This window comes from Misgurnus anguillicaudatus, chromosome 22 (genome assembly GCF_027580225.2).
Source record: "Misgurnus anguillicaudatus chromosome 22, ASM2758022v2, whole genome shotgun sequence".
NCBI lineage: Eukaryota > Metazoa > Chordata > Actinopteri > Cypriniformes > Cobitidae > Misgurnus > Misgurnus anguillicaudatus.
Window position 1 is genome coordinate 16,696,874 of NC_073358.2, and position 16,592 is coordinate 16,713,465.

The window sequence follows — 16,592 nt, forward strand, 5'->3', positions numbered from 1 at the left end:
GGTTGACACGTATGGTCAGGTTGCGATGTTGGCGTTTTCTCGTGGTCTTGTAAATAGTATGCAATATAGACCCGTTTGCCACTGAACCTGCATTAACGACGGCAGTGGGGTTACAGGCCTCAGTCAAACGGGTCGACAGGTTTCATTTTCTCTTAAATATCGGAAGGTGACCCTTAGTTACCATATATACCGTCGCAGTGGGCCCCCAATTTGCAAAATCCTCAACTGTGGATAATATAAGTATGCCGCAATAGTTAGTCTGTCTGAAACTAAGCTGATTAAACCACATCACTGTGTGACACTTGCATTACATGTGAACGGCCCCTACGTTAATATGATTTTGTTTTTCTCTCCCTGTCTCGTCCTCGACCCCGAGGACAATGGGACAAACAGACCCAGGTCCGGTAGATGTGAAAGTCGGCACACCTCTGATCTACTGGTCGTCATTCAACGTGATGCCAAGCTGATGCCTGACCAACGATCACCGGCAGAACCCGCTTAATCTCCGCTTAATCTCCGCTTAATCTCCTTATCCGTTTATATGTGTGTATAAACATATATGGGTGATTCTCACGAAACCATTGAAACACCACGGCACTAATGATTTTAGCTTTAAAATGTGTAATATAGTAACATTAAAAAGCATCAGAATTAACACAATACTGTGTTCTACCTTGCACAATGTGTGATTTCAACATAAGAATTTATAATTGTAAATTTTATCTCATTTTCTGCTGAAATTCTCATTACCACAATGTGTCCGGCTGTGTTTGAACATGCGTTATGTTGTAATTTAATCAAATTAACACAAAAATATTAAGAAAAAAATAAATGGATGTTTTGCTAGACTACTTTAGATGACAGAAAAAATATTTACTGAATATTCATGTATAATAATAATGAAGAAAAATTAGGAAAATGATGTGTCCATGCCTGATGTTCTCATCCTCCGCAACACTTTTTGAGAACAGTTTAAGCACACATACAGAATTTTAATAAAGTTTGATTTTGAGTGACCAAGCACATGGACCAGTTACTTCAAGATGGCTACCAGGTAAGATCATTTTTTTACAGTTAATTTGAAATATTGTCTTGTCAGAATGCTTACACAACATTTTGATTATCATTACCGCAACAGATGCTTATTAAATCTTAATTTAATTAATAGAAGCATAATACTTTGATTTTAAATGCATGTGCAGAATCTCCAAATTATGTTCTTTCAGGTTTGTCATGTCATTTTGAAAATATGTCAGTGTTGATGTTTTCTGACTGTTGCGGTAATGAGATTTTTTAGGACTAATTTTTTAAATTATGTTACAAAAAGTGTTAAATGATAAGTAAAGTTTTTAAATTAATGTTCCCATTTACTCCAGACTTTGTTTTTCAATGTCTAGTGGGAAAAAAAGTAAATTTAAGCAATTTTTACATTTTCATGCTTGACATGTTTAAAACCAAGTTTTCGTGAGAATCACCCATACATTTCCCAAGGGTTTTTCCCTCCTAGGACTTTTTTTATTTCCTCGGCTAAACACCCCGGGGTTTTTTTTCTCCTAGGGGTTTTTTTACCCCGGGGAGGCAGCCTTCTTGGGCTGCCTCTTCTAGACGTTACATTAGTAATATGCTCGCTTATAATGTCGAGTCACAGCCGCAGCAAATTTGACTGCTTATGCTATCGTGTATTATGTTGTGCTATCTGTTGTTTTTCTGTTCTTTTACTGCTTCTATTAATGTAAAGCTGTTTTGAAACAATTAACTATTGTGAAAAGCGCTATATAAATAAAATTAAATTGAATTGAAAATTGAATTGAATTCTGAAAGTTTCAGATACGTGTACATAATCTTTAAATTCAGTTAATTTTAATTGTAAAGAGATTATTTATTCAGGAAGTCATTTTATTTAAAGAAAAAATTTAATCATACATTTTAAGTAGACATGGATTAACAAATCGGGTGAATAAATCTACATACATATCGGTTAATCTTCACGCCCACTACACTTTGACCAAATACAGGAAAACGTAATGTAAGCAGTCAAGTGGTCAAGTGCAAAGACATCAAATGTGGTTATTTGGACACAGCCCTGTGCTAAAAACCCTTTCGTAAGGGATAAGATCCAGAATAAGATCCTCTTTTTGGTACTAAAACAACGTCAAGGTTCTTGTCGGACGTACCTGCGCATTGGCACTTTGTCTTAACTTAAGCACTTTACTGTACATGTATACGTAACATTATTACTACGCTCGCTTGTATGGTTTATCCTTAGCCGCAATATTCTACTTCTTATATTATCTATGGATTTTCTGTGATTTCTCCCCTACATTTACTCATATAAAGCTGCTTTGCAACAATTAACAATTGTGAAAAGCGCTATATAAATAAAATTGAATTGAATTGAATTGAATTGAACTGCTCTGCCTCACTCATTCTCTTTAGTTTCTGTTTCTTTCTGTCTAACTTCTCGGCGAAACATCTGCTGTACCAGTGGAGCGAACATGAGCACATCTGGCTTGCGCAATAATTAATGTGATGTCAAGACATCATCGCGGCCACTGTGATTGCTATTGTTGAGAGAACTGATGAGACTGTGTTTTTTCTCCTTAAAAATATAATTACCTGTATCGTCGAAATGCTGGATTAAGATCATTTGGGTGGTCAAATCAAGATCACAATCTTTTAACGACTAATCGTGCAGCTCTAACAGGAAGTCTACAATTTTGTATTGTTTAAAAAATGCTTGCTGTGAACTTTTATATACTTCTCCTAGGGCAGCGGTTCGCAAACTTTTTTCCTGGACACCCCCTTCTATATCCCAACCGGGTTGGGCACCCCCAATCCCCACTTAAAAAAAAAAAAACATGCAACAAAGCTTTGTTTTCTCGCCATAAAGACTCATGATTAATCATGCGCAAATAACCAGGGGCCAGTTGCATCAGCCAGACGTAAAGAAGTTGGGTGTAAGTCCTACGTCGGTTAGCTACATCAGACATTGTGAAAAATATGTACGCCTGTTGCACCATTTGAAACTACAACCAGACACAGCTACGCTCAGCGTAGATGATGCGCGCCCCCGTGTATGTGTTTAACCACTCTGATATTTAGACACCATTCGAGTTTACTCTGGCAAAAACGTACACTTTACTGCCGCCAGCTAATAGATGACACATGAGAGCTTTCCTTCCAGTTCGTTTTCACTTAAGATGTGTGATTCACGTGCAGACCCATCAAACACATTCACGAAAGCCTTAACTGTTCGCACAAAAGGTATAATAGTTTGCAGATTCATTATAACAGCTCAAGTTTCAAACAAAATTAAATGAAAGCTTTTAATAAGTTCTCTACAGTGTCTTTGTAAGTATTAAGGTTTTTTATTATATAATTAATTGGCGGTCTCTCTACCATGCATGAAAGCACATTGCTCGCGTATCCTGTGCATTAGACACACACATGTCTCGTCACCCTGTGCATTAGACACACACATGTCTCGTCACATTAAATTTTTTTCTATTTTTGCCATTTTGCGATTGACACCAAACAAGGTGAACATGATGTCGAGAAATTGCACTTGCTTAATTATGATGGGATTTTTGATATCTCGAACGGTGCTGCCATGGCGAGGCGACAAAGTCATGGGAAAATCAGAGAAACAGGTAGTGTCTAATATCTAAGATAAAAATTGTCTTACTGTGATGACACGTGGGGTGTATGTTCTGCCAAAGATTCTGATCGCATCCATGTGCCTATTGTGGGTCTCAACCATAGTGCCACTAACAGGCGCCAAGGAGTGTGTCAATCAAAAAGGTGGATATCTTGACAGTCGCATAACTTTTAAATACTCCTAGAAGATTCCTGCGATTGAGACCAGACTTGGGCAACATGATGCCAAGACATTCTAGATGTTAAATTGCGAACATATATCTCGAACGCTGTTGCCATGGCACTGTGTCAAAATTTATTTTATTTCAGCCATATTTTGGGCTCTTGCAATGCTTAGATTAACTTAAAATTTGGCACACACATCACAGTTGTCAGCTGTTAAGTGTGGACAAAAAGGTCAGACAAAAGCGTGTCTCTTAAGTCGCTCACTAGGGCCTGTTTGTCTAAAATGTGGGGTTTGTTTTACCTACCCCAATGGGTCAGTAACAACATGAAATAGTCCACTGATATTTACCCATTTGATGCACGTGCCCACCATGCATCGTTTTCTGGGAGGCACCATAAAACGATAAAAAGACGTGCGAGAGCCAACCATCGCTGCTTGCAGCAAAATTTTTATTTTAATTTGTCAAAAAAAACAACAACAACAACAGACATTTCAAAATCCATCAAAAACTACAAAAATTCTACTATTTGAAATAATATTTATTTTTAATGTCATTTCTAATGTTTATATAAACATAAATTCACAAAAGTATCACTAAACTAGTAATTTGAGCAGTTGGCCACATCCAGTAAAATGAATAGGTCTCTATGGGCATCTGCTGGTCAAAATGATTTATGTCCTAAACTGTAATTCTTTTATTTATTTATTTTTCTAAACACCAAATGGCCGAATTCAACACATAACATCTAGATCGTTTTCTAAAAACAATTTAAATCAAATTTAGATCATAATTTATGTGAATTTTTCATAAAAAATCTAGATTTTACAGGCAAGCTAATGGCATAGTTGAGAAATTGAGTGGTAAACAGGTACAAAAGTACATCATATTTCCTAAAACACAGCATTAATGTCTATATTAAACAAACAAAAAAGTATTTATTTTTGTATTCACTCTTTTAATTTCTGGGGTCATTTTTACCCCCAAGGAACAATAACATATACAGGAAAATCTGAGTTTATGAGGATTCATTTGAAGGTGTACATCACATTTTCACCCCCACACTCAAAAGAGATTTGTGCCAGTTAAGGGGTTAAGTAAAGACAATATTTGGGTTAACAGTGTAGTGGAAAGGGTATGTGCGAACACACACAAAACATGTTTTAGTGTCAACCTGATTAAGTTCTACTACACTTTTTTTAACCATCCATTATCTATGCACCTCATCCCTACTGGTGTCAAAGCAGGGCTGGAGCCTATCTCTGCTTTCTTAGGCCAAGATAGGAAAACACCCTGGACAGGTGGCTATTGTGTTATTATTTACATTGTTTATTATATAGTTGTGCAATAAAGATCAACTAGATAAAACAGTGTTTCAAAAAATGTATTATTAGTGTTACACAAATTGAGCAGCAGAATTATAGAGCCTGCTGGCTGCACAATATTTTCATTTAAAACAGTGTTAAAACCTTTACAAATTAAATTAGTATTCACATATGTATACATAAAAAAAACATTTCCCATATATAAAAAGACAAATATGTAAAAATTAAGATTGAGTGCAAAGGCAGAAACAGTAAAAACAACTATTTTATTTTACAATTTTCAGTACAAAAAACTGTGAGGTTAGAGATGTGTGTCTGCAATAGGAATTCGACGCAGTTCTACGATCTGAGAGTTAGCCATACTCCCTCCATCTTGACTGCCATGGGCTGACTCACTGTCACTCACATTGAGACCAGAACCTGGGTGTATAACCGGGAGGAAAAACTTACAATACATCCCAAAATGTGGTCCCTTACAACAAGTGAAACTAGCACTGACGAAGAAAGCTTATATTTGTAATAGTTAATCATCTAAAAATAATATTTTTTACTTAAAAATCAAACTTACTAGTTTTTAAGGCAAATATTAGGTCATCAAAGTCTTGTGATTCTTCGTCTTGTACTAAATTACTGTTAATGAAGCCCCCTTCTGTGATGTTGGTCTCATCCTGAGTCGAGTGCTTAAAAACACTGCTGGGTCTTAAAGATGCTCTCTCCCAGTCTGCAGAGACCTGCATACACATACAGAGGGACATGTTTAAGGTATAATGTGTCATTTTTGCACCATTAGTGGGATCAAACAGGAATGCAAAAATAATGATTGTTTTTATTATGTCTCCTAAACAACAACCAAGCTTCCCCTTCCATTTTCTGCAATTGGTTGATTGTGTATGGTAGATCTTGTTAACACACCCTAACCAAAATCACAGTTAATTCATGGGAGTATCTGGTACAGGGGTAATTTAGAGGTTAGAAGAGCTTGGAGTTTCATAGGTTTAAAGATAGCTCTGAAGGGTGATTAAAAGTTCACATGCATATACTGTTAATTTTAAATAACAATACATTTAGGTAATGCTGGGGACCTTACTGTACAAGATATCGATTTATGCATATTAGTTGAACATAAACCAATTGATCTTAAGCAGATAAATGTAAATCATCTGAGAATACATCTGGAAACCCATTGTACATTGTTGCATTTTCATTTTAATAAAAAGACCCTCTCAAACTGGTGTTTCAGAAAAGATTTTCATCCACACTATGCACAACCACAAACACATGATATATTACCATTGATGCAAACGGGGCATGCAAGTGTAAAAAGAGCTTACTGCTTCAGTAAAAGCCTGCCTCTCGTGCATGTAGGCTTAACCTTTTCAGCAAGTTGTATTGAATTTCCTGGCATGAGGCAGCTCAAAACATAGTGCTTATAACACTATGGGCCAGATTTACTAACAGCTTGCGCCAGCGCAAACCATCATTTTGGATTTACTGAAAATGCGAAGTGGACAATTAGTGCTGAAAATGTATGGTCTGGTTATTTTTGCGATGCACCTTATTTAATATGAATTTTAATGAGTTTCCCTTTCAAATTTTTGGGGAGATTATATTAATGATTCACGCAACATGATTTACTAATGTTTAAAAGTGTGTTTTGACGGGTATTTGCACCATTACTAAAGGCATAAAAAAATCATGTCCTACATTTACTTTGAGCTTAAAATGGCTGCAATTATTGCTAAAAAAAGAGGCATCACAAAAAGCAAAGAATGCATGATACAATGCAGAGGATTGTTTTAAAGGGACATTTCACCAGTAGAAACATCAGTCTTTATTGAAAGTAGGTAAAATTTATAATGGAAATGTAACATAAATGTAGAATTTGAGAAAAGACAACATGATTTTAGGGAGCATTTGTATGGAAAACGTCTCAGGTTACATATGTAACCCTAGTTCCCTGAGAAGGGAACGAGACGCTGCGTCGCCATAGCAACGCTTTGGGGAATGCCTCGGCGTGACTAATCTGAAGCATGTGTAAAACATAAACAATGATGAGATAATTGTATACTGACCGTGATGCCGTGCGGACCAGGGGTATAAGAAGGCATCCTGCACAAACACACTCGCTACCAAGTGCCGAAGCAAGTGCCTGCAGGGATGCAGGGAGTATGGCATGGAGACGCAGCGTCTCATTCCCTTCTCAGGGAACCAGGGTTACATATGTAACCTGAGACGTTCCCTTTCGAGGAACTCGAGCTGCGTCGCCATAGCAACGCTTTGGGGAACGAGATGCCCATGCTTCCATACTACCAAATGCCTGCAGCGTGTATAACTGAACACAGTCAAGGCAAAAGAACCTGGGACCCTAAAGAGGAGTCCAGGTCTAGATTATAAAATCTGACGAAGGTGAGCAGCGAAGACCAACCGGCCGCATCACATACGTCCTGGAGTGAAGCGCCTGACCCTAAGGCCTTAGAGGCGGCCATACTCCGAGTAGAGTGGGCCCTCACAGCGACGGGTGAGGGTATACCCTGATGTTCATAAGCCAGTGAGATAGCATCCACTATCCATCTGCTCAGAGTCTGCTTGGTCACCGGTAAACCTTTTCTGGGTGAACCAAAGCACACAAATAGCTGCTCGGACTTCCTCCACTGAGCAGTCCTGTGAACATATGTATCCAGTGCTCGCACAGGACACACCAAATTCAGCTTTTCCTGGTCCGCACTCCTGAATGGGGGAGGACAAAGGGCCTGCAAAACAATGGGCCTCGGCACATCCCTGGTGCAAACTCAAGACATGTCGGGGATACCGACAGGGCCTGAAGGTCCCCCACTCGCTTTAAAGAGGTAATAGCCAGAAGGAACACAGTCTTAAAGGCCAGAAACCTATCTGGCGAAGTCTCAAGTGGCTCGAACGGAGCCAACGAGAGCCCTTCCAGCACGACCGCTAGGTCCCAAGTGGGCACCCTGGAGCGACTAACAGGTCGCAACCTATGAGTCCCACGAAGAAAGCGAGCCACTAATGGGTGTCTACCCACTTATGAGCCTTCCACAGGAGTATGGTAGGCAGAAACCGCTGCCACATAAACCTTAAGGGTGGAAGGAGTTAATCCATCAGAGAAACGCTCCTGCAGAAACCTCAGCACCGCATCAACGGGGCAGTTGACTGGGTCTGTCAGACGAGCCGAGCACCAAGAAGTGAAAGCTTTCCACTTAAGGGAATAAAGTTTCCTTGTGGAGGGAGCTCTGGAGTTAAGAATGGTCTCCACAACCTCAGCTGGGAGACCCGAGTCTATGAGCCTGGCCCCCTCAGCGGCCAGACCCACAGTTTTCACATCTCTGGGCGGGGGTGGAAGACTGCACCCCCTACCTGAGACAGAAGGTCCTTCCTGATAGGAATCTCCCACGGGGGGCTTTCCAGAAGGGACATGAGGTCCGAAAACCATACTCGGGCTGGCCAGAAGGGGGCTACTAACAAGAGCTGAACACTGTCCTGGCGAACTCTCTCCAAAACTCCTGGGATCAACGTGACCGGGGGGAAGGCATACAGACGTAGCCTCGGCCACGTCTGCACCATGGCATCCAGACCCAGTGGAGCCGGATGCCTCAGGGAGAACCACAGGGGACAATGTGTGGTGTCCTGGGATGCAAACAGATCTACGTCTGCGCGTCCAAATACAGTCCAGATGTGGTTCACCACATCTGGATGAAGTCTCCACTCCCCCAGGGATATCTGATGTCTCGACAGGGCATCTGCCACATTCAGGTGGCCTGGTATATAGACTGCCCTTAGCGAGCACAGTTTGTCCTGTGACCAAAGTAGAATCTGTCGCGCCAGTTTGTAAAGTTTCCGCGACTGTAGACCTCCTTGGTGATTTATGTAAGAGACCACAGATGTGTTGTCTGTCCGGACAAGAACATGATGGCCCCTCAGGTCTGAAAGGAAATGCCTGAGTCCAAACCATACCGCCATCATTTCCAGGCAATTTATGTGCCATAGACGATGATGCGGTTTCCAGTGATTTTGACCCTGACGGCCCTCCATAATCGCACCCCAACCTGTGAGAGACGCGTCTGTTGTCAGCGTCACACGCCGACAACGCGCTCCCAGCACAGGACCTTGGGACAAAAACACTGGCTTTTTCCACATTACCAGAGCACGCAGACAACGGTGCGTGACTTGGATCAAATGAAAGGGGTTCCTCTTGGGGGAAAAACCCTTGGTCTTTAGCCTGTAGAGGTCTCATGTGCAGCAGACCCACGGGAATAACGCTGGACGCGGCTGCCATAAGACCTAGCAATCTCTGAAACTGCTTCACCGTGCGTAGCTGACCCAGCTTCAACGCTCTCGCGGCTGTTACAATGGCATTGATACGTGCAGGCGAAAGCTGCGCCTGCATCGTCGTGGCATCCCAATTCACACCCAAATAAGTGGTTCTCTGAACAGGAGAAAGCACACTCTTTTTGGTATTCAGCCGCAACCCCAGATCTCTCATATTTGCAAGAACAACATCTCGATGCTGAACCGCCATCTGTTCTGACTCCGCCAGAACGAGCCAATCGTCTATATAATTCAATATGCGAATGCCTTTCATGCGCAGAGGGGTTAGAGCTGCATCCACACATTTCGTGAATGTGCGGGGTGATAATGCCAGGCCGAAAGGAAGGACCCGATATTGGTATGCTGTCCCCTGATACGCAAACCTCAGGAATTTCCTGTGTTGGGGAAGGATGGAAATGTGGAAATACGCATCCTTGAGGTCTATGGTGACAAACCAGTCGCCCGACGTTATTTGTGGGACAATGTGCTTTAGTGTCAACATTTTGAATTTTAACCGCATAACTGAGCGGTTTAATTCTCTGAGATCCAGAATGGGACGTAAACCGCCGTCCTTTTTCGGGACAATAAAATAGTTGCTGTAGAACCCCGTGTCTCTCTCGTGTGGAGGAATAATCTCTACAGCCCCCTTGCACAAGAGTGAGTTTACTTCTTGCTCGGGTCGCACCGCTGTGGGCAGAACACCGGAAAACCGAGGTGGGTGACATTGAAACTGAATGGCATACCCATGCTCAATTGTGCGTATTACCCATTTTGATACATTGGGGAGCTTTTTCCATGCCGCAATGTAATTTACCAAGGGAACCAGTCGCTCGAGACTGGTCTCTGGTGTGCTTTGTGTGCTTTGTGAACTTTGTGAGATGAAGACCGCTCTGCCCTGCCGCGCTATGTAAGGTAGAGCTGGCGTCATGATACGCAGGGTACCGAGACACAGCGGGCACCATAAACTGAGGTGCATACCACTCTGCCTCGGCAGGGGGAGCCCCTGCTACGTCTGATACTAGGATCTCTTTTTCGCCAAAGCCTTCCTCGCTTGGATGACGTGTCTCAGATCCGACCTCGGTTCGGATTTCCGTGACTGAGAGCGATGTCCGGTCCCCCCTGTGCTCTGAGGGGGAACACGAGACGCCACACTCTGTTTCTGACGATCTCTGTATGAGTAACTACAGGATGGTTTGGGCAGTGCACGTCCAGCAGGTTCATAGCGATCTCGACGAGGGAGATATCTTCTGAAAGCCGCAGCCTGTCTCTGCGTTTCCTGGAATCTCTCGACCACAGAATTTACAGCGTTGCCGAAGAGACCCGAGGGAGCAATCGGGGCGTCCATGAGAAACACCTTATCCGCTGATTTAATGTTGGACAAATTTAGCCAAAGATGCCTCTCCACTGCCACCAGTGCAGCCATAGCACGCCCGACCGACTTTGCCGCTTTGCGGGTTGCTCGGAGGGAGACATCCGTCGCCAGACGCAGCGAACTGACCACGTCTGGGTTCGACTCCATATCTTTAGCCAGCTGTTGTAATGACTCAGCCTGGGATGCCTGCAACAGCCCGATGGTGTGCAGACAAGCGCCCGCCTGGCTTGCCGATGTAAAGGCTTTACCAACCAGCACGGACGTGATGCGGGATGGTTTATTTGGCAATGAGGGTGCTTTCAGAGAAGAAGCCGATGGAGGAGACAGGTAACTCGCCAGAGTCATTTCCACTTGAGGTAACGATCCATACCCGTGATCCTTTCCCCCCGATATGTTAGAATACATATTGGATTGAGGGGGAAATGTACGGGCTGAATAGGGATGACTCCAAGACCTAGACAGCTCACCGTGGAGATCGGAGAAGAAGGGGAGGCGCCGTTTAATAGGCTGTGCCGGTTGCTTCAGATAATGCTCATCCAGACGGCTCTGAGGACGAGCGCACTCCTGCTCAGCCGGCCAGTCCATGCCGAGCTGAGTCACAGCAAGAGTCACCGCCTCCACCAGCTCATCGTACGCGGGGGAGACCGTGGGTGGGTAGTCAAATTCTCCGATATCTCCTGCATCAACACTTAACACATCCGCGTCCTCAGAGGACAGAGAGAGCATTGGACTACCTTCTGGGGCAAGAGGAACAGCTCCTGGTCTACCGGAGAGGGGAAGTGACACCACCGAGGAGGGGAGAGAAACCGACTCCAACTCCTCGGTGAGATCCATCTGCGACCCCCACGAGTGCAGTCGCCGTTCTGCCTCAGCAGAAGCTTCGAAAGGGAACTACAATTCCCCCATTGCACCAAAATGCACAGCTCTGCAAGCCCCTAATCCAAAACACCGCTCAGCTGTATGCTTGTACATAAATGTTTATCCCTGCAGGCTTTGGCTGTCGCTTCCAGTTTAGGATTCTAAAATATGTATCCAGGATGCCGCTGTCCATATACAGTACAAAGCTTGGGTGGTTGGTTCACCACACAAACTAACTGTGTCGTAGGAGCAGGTTTCACTCAGTTTCTTATTTATTTTTGAGAGTGCTTGGCCAAACTTGTAAATAATCCCAAAGAAGAAAATGGCAGACTCTGCACACAAACCCATCCACCGCACAATATGTTTACTCAAGAGACGGGCCTCTGCTCGAACTGCGTCTGTGAAACAAACACGCCCGTACGCAAAGTACCTGTCTTCCTTGGGACCATTCACCACACAAACGTCCATATCCTGATCTGATGCAGAAATTTCGTACAGAAGGCACACAGCGAGAGTACAGACACTACTAGTCCATCCAAGCTCGCGCCAGTCTAGGATCCTCGATGCAGCAGAAGCCAAGGCTGCAGCCTCCTCTACAGGGCTTCTCTGCTTTCTGTTCCTCCATCACAGTCGATCACTTTATATCTAAACGTAAGACTTTTTTCTTTAACAAAGCATTCACATAATTTGTCTAGTACATTTACTTATCTGGCAATAGTTAGCCTGTACGGAACAAAGCATTCACAAAACTCGTCTGGGTAATATACTAATGCCGCAATAGCTAGCCTGTCTGGCACCGAGCATTTATTAAAACACAACACTGTGTGACACTTGCATTACATGTGAACGGCCCCTACACTAATACGATTGTCTCGTCCCCGAGGACACTGAGACAAACAGACCCAGTTCCGGCTGCCGTGGAGGTCAACACAGTCCATATATATATATATATATATTAGGGGTGTAACGATACACCATGGAACAGTTCACGGTTTTGGAGCTACGGTTCGGTACGATTCCGATTTTACCAGCAATGCTAAGGAACAATAGATTAACTTAACTTAATAATAACATAATAACTTGACTTTTTATTTATTAACTTTGGCAAACAAACTTAAAATCAAACTTTAACTGTAGTAATGCAGGACAGTTAATTTATGTGTGAAGAAGAGAACAGATGAACAGAGACCGTGCATCACTTTACATGTTTAACATCATGAAACAGATAAATTAATTATTTTTTTGTCGCAGTGACATCGGAGGCGATAAAACACGCAAACGTTGTGCTGAACAGGCAAATATAAACAAATCAAATCACTGTTGCGATTAAAATGGCAACAAAACCCCGTGTTTTTACCTCAGACAGACGACGTCTTGTTACATTTTTACTTTTGTTTTGGAGAATGATCTCGCGCTCTTCCATTACACTTCGGTTAACCCGATCTGACACGCACACACGCAAGCACACGCGCACACACACACACACACACGCACACACACACACACACACACACATACACAGTTACGACAGATTGTGTGTGCTTTGTCTACGACACAAATTCAATTGGTGTCCATTGTACTCCATTGGAAAACCAAAATGTTCTCACACAAGAGACTTACATGTGTCCGGAGAACCTGCAATCTCAGGGAGAGCAGCCACCCTGCGACCTGCGCTCACTCCCAAGTCAAGTGACATGTATGCACTTGGAAAACAGTAACTTTGAAATATATAATATATAGAACAGCATTTAAAAAGCTCTTATCAGTCGTTACTAAAACAATTTAATCATATTTATGCAAATACATTTTTGTTTAAATTAATACATTAGTTAGTCAGAGATAAGTGACATTAACCTCAACAATGGGCAGCAGGAGGCGTGAGAATACTGCGGCACGCCACAAGAGTTCCGCGATTCGTATCATGGGTGATGTATCGCGATCGGTCGGTTCAGCTTGTAATATTGTTACACCTCTAATACATATATATATATATATATATATATATATATATATATACATACATCCCAGGTTTTTTTCCTTCCTAGGACTTTTTGTTACTCCCCGGCTAAAAAAAGTTGGGAGGTTTTTCTCCTATGGCAGTGTTCTTCATTGCGCGGCTCAGCAAGCTTTCATTTGTGGCTCGCATGGCAGTAAATAATACAGTGATATGATCCTGCAGGCATGCGCTTTTTCTGTCCTTTCTGCTCTGGATGCTAACTTTGTTAAAAACTATACCTATAAGATCGAGATGCACGTCGATAAGCGTGTTCATTTGCATGCAGCACTTGCACAGAGCGATTGTCATATGATATCAAAATACCTTGAGACTGCTTGTTATGCTTTTTGAATTTCTCTCGCGGCACAGTAATGTCACATGCCTACCATTCTGTGCAGGGCCGCATGAAATTACGAGAAAGGTGGCCCACTGGTGGTTTGGGGAGGACTGCATATTATAAGAATGCTTAGCATTAAAATCCTGTTTTTGTCATTAAGGGAAATCATATTGTCTCAGTTGCATATTTGACTGGTAAATGATAAAGAATGATTTGCCCTTGTATTTATTGCATTGCAACAGATTGACAGATTGATAAGCAGACATGCTATTTATGACTGGATGTAACTTTTGATTCTTTGCAGTAAAGGCGGCTCTCCTATTGACCCTGACCTATCAATGTGGCTCTCATGAAAAAAAAGATAAGACCACTGTCCTAGGGGGGTTTTCAACCCCGGGGAGTCAGCCGACATTAGCTTAACAAGCACCCTCTTGTATACAATACATTATTAATACGCTCGCTTATAAAGTTTATTCAAAGCTGCTGTATTTTGGTACTTATATTGTCTGTCAATTTTTCTGTGTTTTTCCTTGCTTTTATTAATGTAAAGCTGCTTTGAAACAATTACCAATTGCGAAAAGCGCTATATAAATAAAAGTGAATTAAATTGAATCTGCCTCAGCTCTTCGCTGTATTGTGGCTCATAAAGTAGCCACAAACAGCGGATTAGAGTATCACGCTTGCAAAATCACCCTCTTCCATATCATACTGATTACCTTCTGCTATTATTATAACATGAATTCTGGCTCGCTCCACATAGTCTGTTAGCTTAGCTTAACATAAAGATGTCGGCTGATTGTTTCTTTTCGGGTATGTTCGTGTATTTTCGTAAGTCCCTCCCACTGATCTGTAATAGGTCTCTAGAGTGAATGGGTCCCACCCATAGCCCCCACTTTGAAAAATGAGGAATGAGTGTTTGTAGTCTTTCACCCTCGACAAAGATATAGCACTTCCTTCTTTCAATGACGCAAAATGACCATTTTTACATCATTGAAAAAAGAAAGTACAACACCGAAATCTGTATTTCACCAGTCTCAGGGGAAACTGAGGGAATGATGCTCGACCATTCAAAAGCATGACTGGGTCTAATGATACAAAGCTTAATGCAAATCGGTGAAGTGTCCCTTTAACTGAAGTAGTTTATTTTAATCCAAATATGTGCATTATGAGTTTACTAATATAATCCAACTAAGCAGTAGTCTAAAGAACCATCTGGACCAGCTGGGTGTATTCAGGTTTCAAGGAAGTTTAAAGAGCCATCTGGACAGGCACAAAGGGAATAGCCCAGGGTCAAATAGGTCATGGGAAGGAGCCACGGGTCTGGGGACTGTCATGTGATTCTTCAAGTTACAAGCCTGAACAGAAACATATTGTTTTAAGCATGAGGGAGGGAACAAAGACCATATATATATTTACCAAGCCGGGGCTCACGGACTTCAGACTGTTTTGGAGATTTCCTCCCAGGCCGGCAGACTGGGTTTGGGAGGAAATCTTTGGGCGGCCTCGGCTTATTATTTTGTCCGGAAAATAAAAGTCTATCTCTTGAAATCAGAACCTAAGACTGAAGATTGTTTCATTTGAGGAAAAGGAAAACCACAACATTTGGTGCCGAAACCCGGGATAGAAAAGAGCTGGACAGTCACACCGCCTGGGCGAACCTGACGAGCAACACAAACAGCATATGGCCAGAAGGTAAGCACTTTTTGCTTATTTATTAGGTTTGTGTTGTTGGCCAGACTTTGCTCAACGTGGTGAGAAATTTAAGCTCTTCTAAATTTAAGAACCATACATGTGAACTGGGTTTTGATTTCAAGGGTACAATCTAATTAAGGCATGCATGCATGAATCTGTGTTATTTACTTTGGCTTTGATGATCATGGTGAATTGAAACAGATTTAAGTTAAGGGAACGCGTAAGAGTTTGTATGCAAGGTTGCATATGCTACGTTTGTCGAGGAAGTGTATAACGTTTAATTTGGTTTAATTTGAAGTTAAAATTTTAAATCATTACGTTGATGGAAGTGTAGTAATGATTGTTTAATTGGTTAATGTAAACAAAAAAGGACACGCAAAAGTCGTCACGTCGGGGAAGTGCACTGACGATTGTGTAAATTATTAAATAATTTGTGTTTGAGTGTGTATGTATGCAGCTGCAGAATTTTGTTTGTTAGTGAAAGAAATGTGAACGTGAATTTGGCAGGCACGGAGAAAGTTTCCCTTAGGCAGTCTCTCTGTGGGCTGTTAAGGGGGGTGTAAGTGCTGTCCTTTGAGGGTATGGGGGATGACTACTGTGTTAGAGTGTGGAAGAATGAGCCCTAAAAAATAAATAAATAAATGCTAATGGGTTATTACTGAAAAATTGTTGGGTTAACAATTTGGTTTATAAGTTATCAAACATACATTTGAAATGTAAGGTTTGGTAAAAACAATTGACACCAGATTGGACATCAAAAGGAGCACAGAACCTGAGACCACAGCTGGCTTTCTCAATGGACAATGCAATCAGGTGGCCACCTACAGAGATGAGCAGTTTTGCTTGTTTAAAGATTGTATTGTTCACCTGA

At 42.1% G+C, this 16,592-nt stretch overlaps 1 protein-coding gene across 1 annotated transcript in view; it reads right to left on the reverse strand.

The window, feature by feature from the left end:
• Positions 1–4,323: 4,323 nt before the first annotated feature.
• adgrv1 (adhesion G protein-coupled receptor V1) overlaps positions 4,324–16,592 on the reverse strand; it is a 1,080,612-nt gene continuing 1,068,343 nt past the window's right edge. The window contains 2 exon segments of the mRNA XM_073861135.1: positions 4,324–5,566; positions 5,715–5,877. Coding sequence (XP_073717236.1) covers positions 5,448–5,566; positions 5,715–5,877 — 282 coding nt within the window. The 3' untranslated portion in view covers positions 4,324–5,447.